At 37.0% G+C, this 20121-nt stretch overlaps 1 protein-coding gene and 1 pseudogene across 1 annotated transcript; one reads left to right on the forward strand and one right to left on the reverse strand.

The window, feature by feature from the left end:
* Positions 1 to 5763: 5763 nt before the first annotated feature.
* LOC107720864 (uncharacterized) lies at positions 5764 to 8363 on the forward strand (annotated as a pseudogene).
* A 1850-nt stretch (positions 8364 to 10213) lies between these two features.
* LOC107720866 (heat shock protein beta-8-like) lies at positions 10214 to 19382 on the reverse strand. Its single transcript, XM_016528695.1, has 3 exons — positions 18680 to 19382; positions 15495 to 15558; positions 10214 to 10641 (listed from the first exon to the last, which is right to left on the reverse strand). The coding sequence occupies exons 1-3, from the start codon at positions 19047 to 19049 to the stop codon at positions 10446 to 10448; spliced, it is 630 nt and encodes a 209-aa protein (XP_016384181.1). The 5' UTR covers positions 19050 to 19382; the 3' UTR covers positions 10214 to 10445.
* Positions 19383 to 20121: the final 739 nt, after the last annotated feature.

A 20121-nucleotide genomic window follows, 5' to 3' on the forward strand; every position in this document is an offset into this window, starting at 1 on the left:
ATTGATTTTTAATCAATTTCTCAGGATAACTGTGGAGCTTCTGTCACTAAAACAAATTCCTCGTATAAACATACCTGGCAATAAAGCTCATTCTGATTCTGATTCTGATCAAATAAGTACATATAGCCATTCAAAATTATAGTAAAATTTGTGCCATCATTTTAAACATTTAATAGGCCTAAACTTTTACAAAACATTGAAAAAATAACTTTTCATTTAAGTGAACCAAAAACAATCTTCACATAAATCCATTATAATAAATGTCACATTTAGCTGTGCCTTTAATATAGTGTGTTATATATAGTGATGTTAAACAAAATATTAAAAGCAGAAATTTGCATTATGCATTATTTTCAGTTTCTATTATTCGTTCAAATAAAGGCAAATGCCCGAAATAAAATCAAAAACAGTGCTTCAGTTCACTGTAAAAGTGCATGCATCTCTGAATGCCAGCTCCCTCCACTATGAAATACCACAGGTCAGTTCCATCTCATAATTCTGGCAAAGAGGTAGAAAAAGAGACAGAGGCTGAAAGAATGTGTCCTTTCTTGGGCAGAGGTCTCTGCTCCGGCCGCTCCCTCACTCATGTCCTCCATGCCCTTGTCCACATCCTTCCTCTCCCCTGCTGATAGATGATCTCATTTGCAGTAAATCTGCTTGTGTCTGAGCCAGGCATGCCAGAAAGCTCTGCCTCCACTGCTCTACCCCTGCTGGGCCTAAAGCCACAACATATGAGCCGCATTTAAACACAGTTTAAAGAACGGTTACCTTAAAGAGCGAATCGACTTCACATTGACCATGCTTGGTTACTAAAAATGGCATAATATGTTCAACAGGACCATAATCAATGAGGTTTATGGATTATGTTGACACGATTATATCCATTCAGAATGCATTTGATTTTTAATGCATAGCTTAGTGGAGCAGGATTTTGAACCAGTGAGACTGAACTGTGAGCAGTGCTATAGACGTGAACAAAATAATGTATAAATGCTTTTTATGGCTTTTATTTATCATTTTATAATTAGAAGTTGAACTTTTCCAACAACAAGTAATTTGTGCTTCCACAATGAAAGCCAAGGAGCTGTCAAATTTGAACATGTTTTATATTTAATATACAACAGAGGGTGGGTTGCAGGTTTTATGGGCTTAACTTCTAAAAGACAGGATGGATCAAGAAAAGATTATAGACCACAGGACCAGAGCCCTGGGGACTCCAAATGAGACTCTCCATTGCAGCAACATTGATCTCTTTTAGAAAGTATATGATCATGTTCATTCTGATAAGCTTGATTCAGTTGAATCAGTATGTTTTTTTAATTTTTATAAATAAATGATTCATTGATAAAATAAACGAGACTCTACAGTGTGATTCATTCTGATAAGCTTGATTCAGTTGAATCAGTATGTTTTTTTTTATTTTTATAAATAAATGATTCATTGATAAAATAAACGAGACTCTACAGTGTGACTGTGAAAAAAATATTTGGACGCACATTAAAATATATTTGGAAGTTCACAAATAGTGATTTGAATTTGAATTTATTGTCTTGTTTTTTTTATTTGTCATTGTAAGATTTTTCATAAAAGATGACATACATTTAAAGAATAGAAAAATATCCATACAAAGGTTAAAATAAATAAATAAACAAATAAATAAATAAATAAATAAAATAAAAACAAAAACGAATAAAATAAAATACCCCTGGAAAACATTTTAAGGGGGCAAATATGGCCTTAGAAAGTTAATTTCTGTCATTGATCAGAAGGTGCTCCTCATTTTTTTAAATTTGCAAAATAAGTAAGTGCGTAGCTTTGGATTTATAGATTCATTTATAAATTAGTATAATTTGTAAATTGTTTTATAGTTATAGTTGTTTTGTGCCAGATAAACACTCTTCAGATTTGGCAACATCTGAAAGCTAAACATTAATGAAGATACTGCCTCATTATCTCTATTATTTGCAAACTACTTTCAAGAGGGCAGCTTTACTGAATTACTTTTAATTATGAGTATCCCGCCTAACTAACGCAGCTTCCCTCACACTACACTATTAAAGTAATACTTTAAAAAGTTCATGCTTTAAAAAAACAACAACAGTATCTTTCAATACTCCCTCTAGAATACATCAAAATCCTCCTTAGGCAAATACAAACGTGCATATGTTCGCTTCATTGCTTCTGAGGAATGAGCACACAGGTGGCAAATAAAAGCACATCACAGGAGCACAAAGGGCATTTGTTTAGTCTATCCTCGGAGAAGCCTCACGCTACCCGGTTTCGACGCAAAAGGAATGTGTACAACAACCGATTATGCAACTTGAATGTTAAACAGACCATCTGGGAGAATAGTTTTAAGAGCACTGAAACAGTTTCAAAAAGCACGGTGGAAATATCAAACGGTACTTGCAATTGCATAACAGCATTCCTTACGTTACTGTTGCCATGCTACCTAATAACAAATCTCTTCCCGCCAATTTAAATACTGAGAACACACAAAAGCAACCTGCCCGTGCATGCCTAAACATATAATGATAATAAATGGAAAGCTCACAGCTCTGGCACTCATTTGACATTGTAAATTCCCATAATGCGTTAGGCTCTGTGCAGATCTGTAACTGTTTAAGGCATGTAGTAATAGGAAGTGATGGCATAGCTGAGGCCCACTTCACAGGAGTAATTGTGTTTCAAATGACAGCCTCTGCATCTCATTCTTTACATCTGTGTGGGTTATGTAAAGCCACTGGGAGGAACACAGAGCCGTGCTGAACCCCTCAGAAGGACTGGAGAGTATCCTTCACTGTTAAAGCTACAAGCCTCTATGGAACAGGCTGTCTCAGCACAAGAGAAAAGAAGTGCAAAGTGGGAAAAGGTGATGGCCTTATCACAGGTGATGCTGTCAGTGTCATTAATTTGCTCTGTATCCATGTCCATTAAGAGTAATTGGAGTACTTTAGTTCAAGGATCAAGACAGATGTGTATGGCCTGCGGAGGTGAGGAGAGCTTGAACAGTGCTTCATGGGAGAAAAAGTACACACTAATCACATCAGAGTCAAAAAGGACAGTACAGTAGTTAAGTTTAAAAAAAGGCTCCTAGCTAACAGGGAATGTTCTCTGAACTTATAAACACACATTCTTTCAGTAACGTTAGTAGAACATTCATTCTGTTATAAAGTCAACTGGTATTTAATAACATTCTCAGAATGTTAGCCCAAAAACTTCATTTATACATCATCATTTTTTGGTGAAACATTTTAGTTGGACGTTACTTCAGAAAACATTCAAAAAACATTCCCATAATATTCTCTAAATGATCAAATGAAAATGTTCTCTTAATGTTTTCTCTAATGTTCACATACGCAATAAAAAAAAAAAAAAATTGATATTTTTAACATTCAGAATTTAGAAAAATCATGTTAAAATGTGAATATCAAACATTATGCATCAGGCTTTTGATCTCTTAATCATTGCATTATATGTTTTGCCCTCCACACACACACACACACACACACACACACTAAAAAAAAACTACTACAGATATTTGATAATAAAACTAAGCATTTAAATATTAAATATTAAATATTGTTAGCAGATATACCCCCGGTTTCACAGACAAGGCTTAAGCCGAGTCCCAGACTAAAGTGTAAGTCTGAGCTGTTTTAATTCAAAGAAACTTGCACTGACTGATCTTAAAATATATCAGTGCCTTTGTTTTGTCTCACGATGCACACCAGTAATGTTTTTTCTAAGGCATGTTAATAAAAATTACTTAAATGTCCTAATTGAACAATGGCCTAATCCTGGCTTAGTCTTAATATGCTTGTGATGTCTTGCATAGATCGTAGTACCTTGTCTACTTGTCCCAGATAATTTGTGATGAGATTTTTTGGCTCCAGGTGAAGTGACTCCAACACATCCTCAGCGCAGCTCCGTCTGAGTGAACTGTAGACTCTGCGGGTCAGGGGTTCCTGTCTGCGGTGAAATCTCTCCCAAAAAATCTCACATTTATACGGTTTGTCAACTTTGCAAGGTCCAGAATCTGAAGAAACCTGGCACCGAACTGCCATTTTCACTGTTTTGGGTTGAAAGAAGAACAATTGTCAGTTTATTAAAATTATAATGGATTATATACTGCACACTACCATTCAAAAGACTGGGGTTAGTATGGTTTTGAAAAAAAAAAAAGAATACATTTATTTAGTATGGGTGCATTAAATTTATCGAAAGTGGCAGTAAAGACATCTATAATGTTACAAATAAATAAATACATTTATTTCAAATTAATGCTATTAATGCTTTTATTAATTAAAATGCTATTAATGCTTTTAAACTTTCTATTCATCAAAGAAAAAATGCATCAGCACAACTGTTTTCATCACTGATAATAGTAAGAAATGTTTCTGATTTCTCTGAAGATCATGTGACACTGAAGACTGGAGTAATGATGCTGAAAGTCACAAGAATAAATTAAATTTTAAAATATATTAAAATAGAAAACAGTTGTAATAATATTTCACAATATAAGAGCTTTTACTCTATTTAATCAAATATATGCAGCCTTTGTGAGCTTAAGAGACTTCACAAATTAATGTTACAAATAAATAAATAAATTTATTTCAAATTAATGCTATTAATGCTTTTATTAATTAAAATGCTATTAATGCTTTTAAACTTTCTCTTCATCAAAGAAAAAATGCATCAGCACAACTGTTTTCATCACTGATAATAGTAAGAAATGTTTCTGATTTTTCTGAAGGATCATGTGACACTGAAGACTGGAGTAATGATGCTGAAAGTCACAAGAATAAATTAAATTTTAAAATATATTAAAATAGAAAACAGTTGTAATAATATTTCACAATATAAGAGCTTTTACTCTATTTAATCAAATATATGCAGCCTTTGTGAGCTTAAGAGACTTCACAAATATTAATAAAATCTTACCAACCTCAAACTTTTGAACGGCGGTTCAGATATATTCAGGCATATAAAAGCAGCAGCGGTCTTCGACATAAAGTCTCGCAGTGCAAACTGAGCCTAATGTTGGCCGCTTGGTCTCCAGTGGTAACCTGTCCAGCCCACGGTATTTGAAGCCATGCTGGATGGATTATTAACACAGTTGTGCATCACAGATATTGCTCAGGCCAAACTGTGTAAGTTTAAAATAGCAAGCATCTTTATAGTAACACTTAGTGAAATAATATTCAATGATATACATTTTTAATCATATTGCACACCAGGTACAGGCTCCCGAAACACAGAATATTAAATAGAACCTGAACACAACAATAAAGTGTTGAGAAAACATAATTGTGCAGCAGCTGTATGCCTCGGCGCTGAGATTAATAATGGTGAGTTGGCTGCACTGGGCCCATTAAAGAAAGTCTCCTGTGCACTCTTTCATTCGGATTCCAAGAAATAAAGTTAACAAGCACTTAGACGCCTTCACAACCTCTATATAGACACCTCAACACTTTAATAGTTTCTACATCGCCATTAACGATCAGATCAATAAAAAGCTCTTTGCCTGTCAAAGGCTAAGCAGGACTTCACTCAGGCTGTTCGTTCTCATCAAATAGCTATTTGTTGCTTCCCTTTTCGATCTATAAATATCCTTAATTAGCATCTCCCATAGAGCCCCTCCACCCTTCCAGCAGCAGATTGAACCTAGCCATCACTTCGTTCCTACATTCTCCTCTGATAGCATCATGGTTAGTGCTTAGTAAGTGTTAAAACACAAGGACGCTATATAAACAGCGTCTGCGATGTCTGCCGCTCACATTTGGGGTTGCATTTATTGCGCAGTGGTCTCGTTTTGGTACAGTTAGCACTTCTTTAATTCTACTGTGGCTGGACCTTCCAAATCTTTTTCTTCCTTTCACGCTTCGATTTTCTCACTATGGCGGATGCTATCAAGTCGCCATCCAGGCCTCAATATTGTCATGATGTATCTTGGAATCCCCTGAGCTACAGATGGCCCAGCGTAATCTTTAACCAACATTACGGCCTGCCTCCGTTATTGGACCCTCAAGACCTCAGCTGGATGGAGGGCATCTTCAGAAGGCTGGGGACGTCGTCTTGGCCTGGGTACTTGCGCACAGCCGTGTTCACTCCCTTTGCTCAGGCCCCAGGACAGCGCATGTCTAAGCTACGAAGGGAGATGAGTGGAGGGGTGTCGGAAGTGGTTGGTGAGATGTGCAAGTGGAAAATTAGCTTGGATGTCAATCACTTCGCTCCCTCGGAGATCACTGTCAAAATACAGGATGGACTTTTAGTAGTTGCAGGTATGGGTGATAAAGACTACTATAAAGAGATAAAGACACACACACACACACATATATTCAGATGCAAAAGGCTCTAAGAGCCGTCTGAAATTTTCATCTAAATTGAGCACTTTGTTTTATCAGGCTCCTATGTTTAGGTTCAGTAATTTTAGTCTAATGGCAATGTATAGTTTTTTTTTTAATGCAATTAAAGTGAAAGAATTGAACATAAATATAGGAGCCTGATACAGTTGTGCTGCTTGATATTTTTGATTTTTTTTCAGGATTCTTTGATGTATAAAAAGTTTAAAAAAGCAGAAGTTATTTGAAATTTTGTGTAAAATTCTATATACTGTCACTTTTGATCAATTTAATGTGTTCTTGCTGAATAAAAGTAATAATTTCTTTTGAAAAAATCCTTTGAATGGTGGACTAAAGGTCTATTTTATTCTGTTTTAGCACAGAGTGTGTGAAATTTTCACAAAGCTGTTGATCAATAAAAACAAATTAACAGAATGATTTTTTCTCACCACTGCCTAAGACTTCCAGGTGGTGTTGAAGCTGAAAGTCTCCAGTCCTGTCTGTCCTCCGATGGGATTCTTACAGTGGAAGCACCATCACCCAGCATTCCCCTCCCTGCTGATGTCAATATCCCCATCCAGGTATTGATTAGTTCTGACAGCTGTTTAATCTGTAATCATACAGTCTGAACATTTTCACTTATTGAAGCTCAAAATTAGGCACTGAGTGTTCTGGGTGGCATGCATTGCACTTGTTTATAATATATCACCATATTACATTTAAGTGGTGCTTTCTGTCATTCACAGTGAAATGGCCCCATTATTATCATTATTGAAAACTTTTCTCGGTAAATCCAAGGGGTAAACACTACTCATCCATCCACCGGTGCCTAATTGGTTTTGTATAAAAGCTAGACATCGCAGATAGAGTAACTGTCTCCCAGAAGCTGTAATATTAGCCAGTCTATTGGCAAAAAGCTGACAGCAATTTAAGTTTGCAGGGGAAACTAGGGTGTAATACAGGCATGGAAGAAAATGGGAGAAAAGGACTTCTCAAAACCTATTATTTCAATTATTTTGTTGTGTTATATTATTGCATAGGATGTGGCCACTCAACTTTTCTTGCTTTAGAAATGCCAGATATTGTTTACCCGTTGCATGTCTTTTTCGGCTTACTCCAATTTATTAAGGCATGCTGTCATAACAGGCTTCAAAACTAAATGTTTTTTTACATGAAAGCAAAAAGGATTTCAGAAATAATTAGAGGTATACGATTCTACAATGCCACGTAAACATCAAATGCCAAATTTAAAGTCAGTTCATAAATTAATCGCCCAGCAATTCCAATTACCAAGCTCATAATTGTTCTAATAACCAACAAAGAGATTAAATGCAAGCTTATTTTCCCGCAGGGGACATATGGCCTTTCTTCACAACCCAGAAAATTAATCATTTTTGTGTACACTGACCCTGGCATTTTAGGGTCTTGATGTGGCATTTAAGCTCTTGACTTCATTTAAAGGCTGTTTTGTGTTTGACACAGCTGGAGGAAACCGTTGGAGGAAAACAACAAGACGAGCCTCAAACCAGCGTTGAAGCCGAGGCCAAACCAGAATCATTTGAAGGAGAAACTCCTGAACCCTCAGTCTCAACTGAGCATCCTGAAAGTGGAGAGGTCACCGAACCAGACCAGCAGACTGTATCTGATGTAGATCCATCTAGAGAACCACAACCCCAGTCCAACTCAGGAGCTGCGGCGGTTACCATTGAGTCTGGAAGAGAGCGGGTTGGTGATCCCGGAGAGGAGGACAAAGAAGCTGCTTTTCAAGAGGCGACTGAGGGCACCGAGCGAGACGGAGAGGAGTCTGCAGACAAGCCTCAGGCTCCAGAGACTCCAGACACCATCACCTCCGAGCAAGGACAGCAGGCAGAGGTCAAGCAGCCTCGAGAACTGGAGGGTGAAGAGGGATATACAGACCCTGCTGTGACAGAAGATGAGCAATCAACCTTCGGGCAAACCCAAGAGGTGTTCACCCCTCAGCAGGTGCTCCAAAAGGAGATGGATGTAGACAAAATGTAGGCTACAAAATAGCAACATCCCAACTCTTGCCTTAGCCTTCGAATTTACTGTAACATGCATCTTCTTAGCACTAATAAAGACCTGAGCAAGATTGTGTGAAGCTTCTTGTTGTGCTTTACAATAACACGAGCGATTAATCAGCGAAAGCTGAGAAATGTTTCTAACTAAAGGTGACAGATGGAGATTGTCATGGTGGCACCTAGTTGACTTCTTGTGCTTGCAGAGAATTTTATATGAATTTTTTATGCAGTGAATATGGTTGCACATTACATCCCTCGAGTTCTAGTAAATATTGTGTAATTCTCATCTAACTCGGATGGTTATGATGTCAGCGCCTCTTTACCATGTTTATATTTGTGATTCATTAACCTCAAACCCTGAAAATTATACAAAGCGAGAGCGCAGATCGATTTGAGGAGAAAAATCCAATGGGCCAACACATCAGTTAATCAGCAGTAGAGTACCGTTTTCTTCAATATTTTCTCTCCGCATCCTCGTCGAGGAGATTGAAAGCGAGCCAAAGCGTTCGGAATAATCTCCACACTAATCTGTCACCCAATTACCGCCACCGTGCAAAGACAACTCCCATGGAGTCGCTCCCATAAGCACACAGCCAATCTGCCAAGCGAACACCCAGATGTGATAAAGGACAGAGGATTGTGAGACAGAGAGAAACCAAGGAAAGCGTGATGCTTGATTTATTACTCGACAGCATAAGGAGGTTATATAAGTGAGATAAGCAAACAGGTGTAAAGCTGTAGGAGAAATAACATCTCAGCTCATTTATTAACTTTACAGATTTGCAGAGAGGAGTAATAAATAAAAGGCTTGCTTTCGTAAATGTCATTTATTATAAAAATGCATAGCATACATCCCTACACAAAAAGAAAAAAACACACACAAATAAGAAAAGAAGAAGAGACAATAAACAGCCTTTGAGAAAGAGCTCCAGCACTCACGCCCAGTTCTCAGAGAAGACCATATAAATAGTCCAACATGACAAATACTCAGATGATTAAAAGAGCACTTCCTCAGGGCCAAAACAAGTTTAGGTTTATATGAGGGACAGAAAGTCCAAAACATACTCTACACAAGTATGTGAACACAAACTGTAGCTACGCAAGCTTCACTTTGTTTCAACCCAACTTTGGGTCAAATATGGACTAACCCAACTTTTGGGTTAAAAATTTAATGTAAAAATTTTACCTAACAGTTGGGTTAGTCCATATTTGACCCAACGTTGGGTTGAAACAACCCAGCATTTTTTAGAGTGTTGATTTTGCATCTCAAAGTTATTTATATTGCAACAAAAGCATGCATTGCATTCCCAGTGTTGTCCTCTATCTGATCAGAATATGACGAAGCAACAGTTTAAGGAGAATCTTAACTTAGAACTCAAGCTAGAAAACGAGTTAAATGTTACTTAAATCTCTTGTTGTTTGCAAACCTGTATGAGCTTCTTCTACGGAACACAAGATTTTCGAAGGACTCTTTGAAGAACTTTTTCTTTGTTGTTGTTCATACAGTGAAACTCAAAGAGGTTTAAAATAACATTGGATCATATTGACACTTATAGTAAGGACAAAAATGTTTTGTGTTGCATAGAGGAAATAAAGTCATTCATGTTTGGAGCAACATGTGGACGAGTAAATGATGAGTTCATTTTTGGGTGAACTATCCTATCCCTTTAAATTGCTGACATCTGAAGGGAGCTTTATCGCCCCCTTGAGGATTGAGACTTGCCATTACAATGTTTAACCACGCTTTTGCATTTATGTACTTGCGTAGAGTATGTTTATGGCCGTAGACTCTTTATTACAGAAATTCGTCTGGTCTCATCTCATTTCGAACCTTTCCCTTGTTACTTGACTGGTAGCTCTATCACGTTCATTTTTCTTCTCTGACGTAGTAACTGAAAGCTGCTGGTATTTGATCCAACCATGTACCATGTAGAGTAACACTTGATTTATGGACTACTCACTAGCAGATTAATGACTTTTGATTTAAGTAAATTTATGAAACTGATAAAACTAGGTTTTGGCACTGGCTTGGAACAAATACCAAGGGCATGTAAGCTCACATTCACTCCCTGGCTGCAAAGACTTCGGCTGAAGCCATACTGGGTTCCTGAGGTCTGGCCTCGGGTTCTTCCATGGGTTCTGCGGGCATTTCGTTGCTGTAGAGGTAGTACGGAGGGGTCTGCCGGGCTTCAATGATGAGAACCCCTTCCGGAGACAGAGAGGCAAACACAGTGAGAGGGTCCACATCGGATGGGATTCTGTGAAAGAAGAAAGAGTAGAACGATTCCAAAATGGGGTTTTCACAGCAATGCCATTGGGTTCCTCAGAGAACATTTCAGTAAGCAGTTCTTAAAAGAACAACAAGAAGAACCTTTTAATAATCTAAAGAACCTTTGTGCAATGAAATGTTTCCATGGATGTTAAACTTTCTTCATGGAACCATCAATGCCAATGAAGATATACCTCTTTGATACAGACTGAACAAGATTCTGATTTAGGCCATTATAAATTGTCACTGTACTGAAAGCTAATATGACCACAAAACCAGTCTTAAGTAGCACGGGTATATTTGAAGCAATAGCCAACAAATTCATTGTATGGGTCAAAATTATATTTATTTTTCTTTTATGCCAAAAATCATTAGGATATCAAGTAAAGATCATGTTCCATGAAGATATTTTGTGAATTTCCTACCATAAATATATCAAAACTTAATTTTTGATTAGTAATATGCATGGCTAAGAACTTCATTTGGACAACTTTAAAGCTTTAAAACTTTTTAACAAACCATACATCAATGGAAAGCGTATTTATTCAGCTTTCAGATGATGCATAAATCTCAATTTCAAAAAATTGACCCTTATGACTGGTTTTGTGGTCCATGGTCACATATCTACTGTAAATGCATACCATAATTTTTCACCTTAAAAAGCGCTTTTGGATTGTACTCTGCAGTTGCACTGAAGCTTGAAATCAAATGTTACAATCTGACAAATGCTAGTTTAATATTAACAACTACACAGTATTGCGTGAAAATAACATAACCCAGACTAATTGAGTTTTAACTCGAGTCTAAAGTTGATATTAACCCAGAATTGTGCAAGTTGCTCACACTATCCCCATGTGTACTCAGTATATTCTCATTTTGATTTAATTTCCAACAAACTTCATTTTCTGTGTGGCAGCTTGTGGCTAGAAGATAATTCCCAATGCATTTCGTGGTTTTCATTTAAATGTTCTGCCTGCCATCACATGCAATGAGAGAAAGAGAGAGAAAGTGAGCGAGTCCTGCTCCCTCCAGGTGCTGGGCTCAGAAATAGAGTCTGTTGCCAATTATTACAAATCGCCTCCTGATGCAAAGTTTATCACCAGAAATTTCCATCTGCACACTTGTCTAATCACCCGGCAGGCAGACTGACTGCAGCCATTTTAATGAGAGGAGTTCTTACTGTTTGTTTGAATTGTGATGCCTTTAAGCCTGGATTGCCATAAATTCATATCTGCTCTACAGAGAAAGGGTGGAACTTGTTTTGAACATGAATGGATGGTGATATCATACAAAGTCACTTCCTGCTGGTCTTCTGCTGCACAAGTCTAGAGGTGGGGGACCTTTTAGGGCCGCTTTAGAGATTTGAGAGGTGAATGCAGTGTTTGGGTAATGCTAGATAAAATAATTGTACTTAACACAGTGTATAGAAATAAATGCATTTCCATGGTCAGCAATATATTACTAAATGCACTGCAAAAGTCAACATCCAAACCTTCCTTGTAATGCTCTGCATAGGCAGAAACTCCACACATAGTGAAAAAAGAAACCCTCATGCAATTATTTATAGAGTTTGACTTTAACAAGTTTCTAAACTAATGATGAGATGCCCTACTCTAACAAGCATAAAAATATACAAAACACACAAAACCTGACCATTTTTAATTAGACTGACTATTTTTCTTTTTCTTTTCAACACATGAATATTAAGCACGTTTAATATATTATCATTGTCAAAAAAAATTGGGGCTGGAAAAAAGTATGTTCACTGAATAGTGCCATTCAAAAGTTTGGAGTCTGTAAGATGTTAATGTTAGTGAAAATTATTTTATGTGCACCAAGGCTGAATTGTTTACTGTAAACAGTAATATTGTGAAATACTATTACAAATTATTACTTATTATATACAATTTCAATTTTTTTTTATTTTAATATATTTTAAAATGTCATTTATTCCAGTGATGGTAACGCTCATTTTTCAGCATCATTACTCCAGTTCTCAATGTCTCATGATCCTTCAGAAATCATTGTAATAGGCTGATTTGCTGCTTACAAAAAAATTACAAAAAAATGTGCTGCTTAATATTTTTGAGCAAACCGCGATGCATTTTTCCTCAGAATTTTTTGATAAATAGAAAGTTTAGAAAAATAGCATTTATTTGAAATAGAAATCTTTTGTAACTAAAATTATGCCTTTACTGAAACTTTTGATCAATTTAATGTGTCCTTATTGAATAAAAGTATAAATTTATATATAAAAAAAATCATACTGACCCTAAATTTTTAGAACGGTACAGCATACAAAACTACATTTACAGGGTTAGTTCACCCAAAAATGAAAATTAGGCTGTGTTTTACTCACCCTTGAAGCATCCTAGGTGTGACTTTCTTCTTTCAGACGAATCCAGTCAGAGTTATATTAAAAATTGTCCTGGCTATTCCAAGCTCTATGATTGCAGTCAGTGGGTGTTGCATTGCTTCAGTCCAAAAGAAGTGAAATAAAAAGCGCCCATCCATAAAAAACAATGCCTCACACGTCTCCGGGGGGTGAACAAAGGCCTCCTGTAGCGAATTAATGCATTTTTGTAAGAAAAATATCCATATTCAAAACGTAATAATCAATTTAATCTAGCTTGCGCTCACTGTTGTACACTGGAAGCAGCTCCGGGAGCATGACGTATGAGGTCGGTGTTGCGCATGCGCCGGTGAGTCTCGTGAAAACCAACGTTTGTTTACAGGAGCAAAAGAAGCAAAGTTTCCTTACTTTAGCAAAGGAAAACCAGTCTCCTCTTGGCTTATATCGAAATCCTCTGACATTCTTCTTTACAAATCCTCGTTTTGTACTTCTAATTAGTGACCGTTGTTTTGTTTTGATCTCTCCACTGCGTTTCCGCGTTCGTCACTTCTGAGCGGCGCATGCGCAACACCGACCACGTACGTCATCTGCCCGGAACTGCTTCCGTGTACAACAGTGAGCGCAAGCTAGATTAAATTGATTATTACGTTTTGAATATGGATATTTTTCTTACAAAAACGCATCAATTCGCTACAGGAGGCCTTTGTTCACCCCCCGGAGCCGTGTGAGACACTTTTTTATGGATGGGTGCTTTTTATTTAACTTCTTTTGGACTGAAGCACTGCAACACCCGCTGACTGCAATGATAGAGCTTGGAATAGCCAGGACAATTTTTAATATAACTCCGACTGGATTCGTCTGAAAGAAGAAAGTCATATACACCTAGGATGCCTCGGGGGTGAGTAAAACGCAGCCTAATTTTCATTTTTGGGTGAACTAACGCTTTAATACTACTTAATTTTGGTCTAATGCTGTTCGGATCAGCATTTTACACCTATGGTGCCCAGTTAGAGCTTACTAGGGTTTAGAACAGAGCTAATGTAGTGTTTCATTGTTGTTTTTAATCTCTGCCTTTAGAAAGAGAGTTACAGAGATACAAAGAGAGAGAGAGAGAGAGAGAGAGAGACAGAGAGACTCTGAGCTTTGTCTGTCATCATGGCCAAATAAGGCTGGAAGGTTCCATGCTTGTTGCCAAGCTTCTGTGGAGTTTATATAAACCTTATCATGTAGCTGCCTTCAGTGGCCTGACACTGTTCAATTAGCACAGCAATGCTACAGCCGTCCTGCGCTGTGACTCAGACACAAAGACTGAGATTTCATTCAATACTGAAAGCTATCAGTAAAAACGATCAGCTTAATTAAAAAATTGATTATTCTACCCAGTACTTATGCGTGACCTATATCTTCTATAAGAGTATTGTGTTCTTAGCTCAGCAGAATGCTAATGTTCAACACTGTTGGAAAGTCTCTAACATTTCGCATCACCAACATGGTCTGTCAACATCAGATCAAATAAGAAGTTTAGACTGAAAGTAGAAGAAGGACCTACATTAGCGTTTAAAAGTTTGGGTTCAGTAAGTTTTTTTTTAAAGTATTTTATGTTCCACAAGGCGGCATTTATTTGATTAAAAAATACAGTAAAAACAGTAATATTGTGAAATATTATTACAATGTAAAATAACTTTTTAAATTCGAATATGTTTTAAAATTTAATTTATTCCTGTGATGCAAAGCTGAATTTTCAGCATCATTCAGTGCCACATTATCCTTCAGACATCATTCTAATATCCTGATTTGCTGCTCAAGATTCTTATTATCACCAATATTATAATATATCATATTATATTATGCTGCTCCATTTCTTATTATTATCAATGTTGCTTAATATTTTTGTGAAACCGTGACATATTTAAGATTCTTTGTAAACAGAAATACAGAGATGAACATTTTCTGAAACAGAAATCTTGTATACCATTAGAAATATCTTTACTGTCACTTTTGATCAATTTAATGCATCCATGTTAAACTTAAATAATAATTTTAAAAAAACTTTCGAATTATAACGTATGTCTCTTGTGTTAGAATACTAAAATTGTGCTGCATTTGGTCAATAATGTAATTCTTTTTCTTTCTCAGAGTCTCTTTCTTGGTCTCTGTCAGAGAAACAGCATGGTGACAAAAAAGAAAAAAAGAAAAACTTCAAATCACCATGTCGCTTAATTACTGTCGACATCAGAGCCACATGATATGTTGTCTGAGTCTAACGAGAGTTTTCCCTTTTCTATTTTATCTCCTAACTTTGATTCTTTTCCTCTGCCTCTACCATCCAATTTGACTCTGAAGAGCGAGAAGAAAGCAGAGAGGTTGGGGCGGGTGGAGGAGTGGGAATGCTTTGTGTTGCTTTAATAACTCCGGGAAGTTGCGTCATCATTCTAGAAGGTTCCAAATCAGAAGCCTCCGGAAACTTTTGATACAATCATGATACGTACTGAATTTTCTTCGTGAAGTTTTTGGTAACAATTCCGCCCTCGTCTTGCTTTTCCTCATGCTTCCCTGGTGAAAAGACATAAAGGCAGTTGTTAACGCAGAGATCGATGCCTTCAAGCGAGATGATCGATATGACCATACAACACTTATGACATTCTGCAGTTATCAGCTTTTAAACAAGAGGTGTAGAGAATTGCTTTTGCTTTAAACACAACATCAATATATACAGGTATCTTGAAGTCGATCCCAGCACTGGTTGCTCATGAAAAGCTATAATGTTTGGCACAGAAGTGTAACCTTTACCACACTGACATTAAATTAGACTCGAACAGGTTTATATTCTAAAAGACTTTCTGTCCATATAAGGCTGTTTTTTTTGTTTGAAGTCCCTTCCCGTTTTACAGTCATTGTGAAGGCAACACTATATTTTGTGCTATTTCAAATCAAGACGACCCGTTTAAAAGCCTCTTGGCCTCATTCTCTGCAGCTGTTGGTCACTAAATGCCAGTCATGCCACACTGTGTCTCGCCGTGGCCTACATATCTACAATAACTGGCTCTTTAGAGAACACTATGAGCACAAACACATTTGATTGATTATCCTCCTGTCCATATGCTCATACTCTGCAGCTAATATAATTTTAGCTAACAGTTTAACATGTATATGAATGAAAGGAGAGCAAAGTTTCTCAATGTATATATGTACTGTATATATGGAAGCTTATTTCTGCCTCATTTTTCAATTATCATAATTGCGAGGTTATATCTTAGAATAGCAAGTTATCAAAATTCACAAGTCACAATTGGAAAAATGACTTTTTTCCTCATAATTCTGAGTTTACATTTCACAGTTGTGACTTTTTCTTGGAATTCTAGAGTATATCTAGCAGTTCTGACTTTTTTCTCTCGTAATTGCGAGTCTATATGTCGCAATTCAGACTTTTTCCCTCATAATTGTGTTTACATCTCACAGTTTTGAATTCTTTCACAAAATTCTGAGTGTACATCTCGCTGTTCTGATTTTTTTCTCGGGAATACTAGTGTATATCTTGCAATTCTGACTTTTTTTTTCTCAAAATTCTTATTTACATCTCACAATTGTGACGTTTTTCTTGGAATTCTATAGCTTACATCTTACAATTCTGGCTTCTTTCTCTGAATTTTAGAGTATATCTCACAGTTCCGACTTTTTTTCTCATAGTTGCGAGTTTATATCTTAGAACGGCAAGCTACAAACTCGTAATTACAAGTTGTCGCGATTCTGAGTTTTTCCCCCCCTCCGAATTCTGTGTTTACATCTAACCGTTGTGACTTTTTGTCTCACAGTTGTGAGAAGTAACCTCAGAATTTGGAAGAAAAAAGTCAGAATTGCGAGATGTAAACTAGCAATCGCAAGATATCAATTAGGAAAAAAACCTGGTTTATAACTTGCAATCGCAATTTTGAGAAAAAAAAGTCTGAATTATGGGATGTAAACTCCCAACTCTGAGAATAAAACTCAATTGTGAGATAAAAAGTCGCAATTACCTTTTTTAAAAAAGATGTTTAGACATGTCTGTGGCATTTGTTTGACAATGCTTTCCTTCAGGACAAGTTGAACTTAATGTTTTGCCGATTTTCAAGGTGTTCCAAAACTGGTCACCAGAATCTGAGGTCTGTGAAAAGGCCTTTGGTAAAACAGAGCGTAGGGTAGTTCACTTTGATATCTGTGTGTGACACTTTTAGAATGAGGTTGTGTGACGTTGAGTCCTCCTCACACTGTGACTGAGTGACCCAGCTGGCATACCAGCACAGTGTTTCTAAATATCCCAGCGCACCAGGCCTTTGCTCTCTCCTGAACTCTGAACTTCTGCCATGCCGTCACAGTCAACAAATATACAGTATTTATGGAGCAGACAGCAACTGCCCTTTACCCTTTCCGCTTTATAAGTTTTACTAAAGAACTTTAGTCATTAAAGAGAAAAAAGCAAGGGAAGGCGTGCAGTGTGGGACTCTCTATTTGAGGTCTAATTCAGTGTGTTTATGTGAGTGATCCTCAAGGGATCTCAGCAGGTGGCTGATTACAAGAGATTTGCTGGTAATGTGTAAGTCATGCCAAAGGCCTTTCATTCTCAAACCACAGTCGAGAGACAGCAACAGTGATGTATGGAATAAGCCTATGGAGTCCAGAATGGCATTATTGAAAACCTGGTGGGATTTTATTTTTATTTTTATATTTAATTAATCAATTAAATAATGGTTGGGGGAAGCAAAAGAAAAGTTGCATATAAAAATAAAGTAAAATAAATTGTTGTGTTGATATTGTGATAATATGTGTTAAATTAGAAAAACAAACCAGAAAAGTAAAACTCATACTAAAGGAGTTATGAGTAAACAAACAAACAAACAAACAAACAAATAAATAAATAAATACGTTTTTAAATTGGAAAAAATAAAACATACTAAAAGAGTTGTATACTTTGCAAATAAATAAATAAACAAAAAAACAAAGACAACGTAGAAAAAAAAACATACTAGAGTTATGTTATGCTTTATGCAAATAAAAATAAATAAATACTTGAGGGCAAAATTTATTATGTTTTGTTTTGTGAAAAGAGGTATATAAATAATAAGCATGGTAATAAATATAAATAAAGTAATCAGTTTTTTGGTTGTATTTTATATAACATTCCATGTTATTCCATGATTTATTATTATAGGCTATAAAATATGTGACCCTGGACCACAAAACCAGTCACAAGGGTCAAACTGAGACATCTTATCCTTTCCATTTCCATTAAATGGCTTTCCATTGATGTATGGTTTGTTAGGATAGGAGGACAATATTTGGCCAAGATAAAACTATTTGAAAATCTGGAATCTGAGGGTGCAAAAAATAAAATAAATTCAAAATATTGAAAAAAAATCGCCTTTAAAGTTGTCCAAATGAAGTTCTTAACCATACATTTTACTAATCAAAAATTAAGTTTTGATATATTTACGGTAAAATATCTTCATAGAACATGATCTTTACTTAATACTACCCTAATTATTTTTGCATAAAAGAAAAATCAATAATTTTGACCCATACAATGTATTGTTGGCTGTTGCTACAAATAAACCCGTGCTACTTATGACTGGTTTTGTGCTCCAGGTCACATATGTTATCAATTACTCATCCTTCTCAAAGTTCAGACGTGTTTTCTCACCTGACACCTCTACAAAACCGTCTTTAGTTTTGACATTAAGCTCCTCAGGTCTGAAGCTGTGCACGTTCACGCACACTTTCCACGGCTCGTCTGGGTTGGTCAGGGGAGCGCTGGATCGGCGCGGACCCTCGCTGTATCTGGCGCTGAAGCCCCGCGGGAAGCCCGTGCTCAACGGGCCCGTCCACGGCGCGTCAAGGCGGGTGCTCAGTCGAGGTCGTGCCCAGCCGGGCCAGTCCATAGATAACTCGTCGTGAAAAGGTGGCAGTCCAAAGTCATCGTCCATAAATCGAGAAGCGAGCGACTGTTCACCAAACGGATCCCTTGGAATCCTCTGTCGGTTGCCCATAGTGTAGTAATCCCCTTCTGCCATGGTGAAACTAGGAAAACAGTGACTCTAGAGAACTTTTCTTGTTCAAAACGTCGCGTTCCTGTCAGAAGTCCGAAATTAATCTATTATCAAAAAGAGCGCAGTTTGAAAAAAAGTCTCTAGGCGCGTAATTACGCACCCAAGTTTACGCGTAATACTGCGCTCATGTAGGAGTTCTAGAAGTTTACTGACGATGTAAGCTCTTTCCACTGGTTTATATGTGATTTACCGGTCGACAAAGTCCAGAAAGTGCTCGGCGGTACACGACAGCTGACTGAAGACCCTCCCTATCCAAGTTTAGACCCCAGGCTGTGACTGGCTCCACCGGACAGCGACCGGTCCAATCTCACCCTCCCCCAGATGACTCATTCACTTCATAATAGAAAACAACTCACTCCTCAAGGCCGGAGAGGAGTCACACACTCATATGAAGAACACTAACACGAAATGCAACAGAGGCATGCGGTATCTCCTTCTCCTTCTTCAGATGAGTCGTCATGAAGAGTAAAGCTGAAAGATGAGCAAGAAAACATGCAACAAGTTGTATTTCAGGAAGTATTCTATCCGCTGGAAAGTATGCAGTGGCACAAAAAGCCTCACTTTAAATGTAATTTCATGAGACAAAATATCAAACCAACTGATAATTATTTTATCGAAATATAGCACTTTTCTGACAGGAAAAAAAAACGACCGGTCCAATCTCACCCTCCCCCAGATGACTCATTCACTTCATAATAGAAAACAACTCACTCCTCAAGGCCGGAGAGGAGTCACACACTCATATGAAGAACACTAACACGAAATGCAACAGAGGCATGCGGTATCTGCTTCTCCTTCTTCAGATGAGTCGTCATGAAGAGTAAAGCTGAAAGATGAGCAAGAAAAACATGCAACAAGTTGTATTTCAGGAAGTCTTCTATCCGCTGGAAAGTATGCAGTGGCACAAAAAGCCTCACTTTAAATGTAATTTCATGAGACAAAATATCAAACCAACTGATAATTATTTTATCGAAATATAGCACTTTTCTGACAGGAAAAAAAAAAAAAAAAAAAAAAAAAAAAAAAAATAATAATA

The sequence above is a fragment of the Sinocyclocheilus rhinocerous genome, unplaced genomic scaffold, assembly GCF_001515625.1.
Source record: "Sinocyclocheilus rhinocerous isolate Xijiao unplaced genomic scaffold, SAMN03320098_v1.1 scaffold211, whole genome shotgun sequence".
Lineage (NCBI taxonomy): Eukaryota > Metazoa > Chordata > Actinopteri > Cypriniformes > Cyprinidae > Sinocyclocheilus > Sinocyclocheilus rhinocerous.

Coding starts and splice junctions, on each gene's coding strand:
- LOC107720866 (XM_016528695.1), bottom strand. CDS start 19,049: ATGGCAGAAGGGGATTACTACACTATGGGCAACCGACAGAGGATTCCA. Junction 15,559..18,679: donor CGGTTTTGTAGAGGTGTCAG/GTGAGAAAACAC, acceptor TCTTTTCACCAG/GGAAGCATGAGGAAAAGCAA. Junction 10,642..15,494: donor AACTTCACGAAGAAAATTCA/GTACGTATCATG, acceptor CTTCTTTCACAG/AATCCCATCCGATGTGGACC.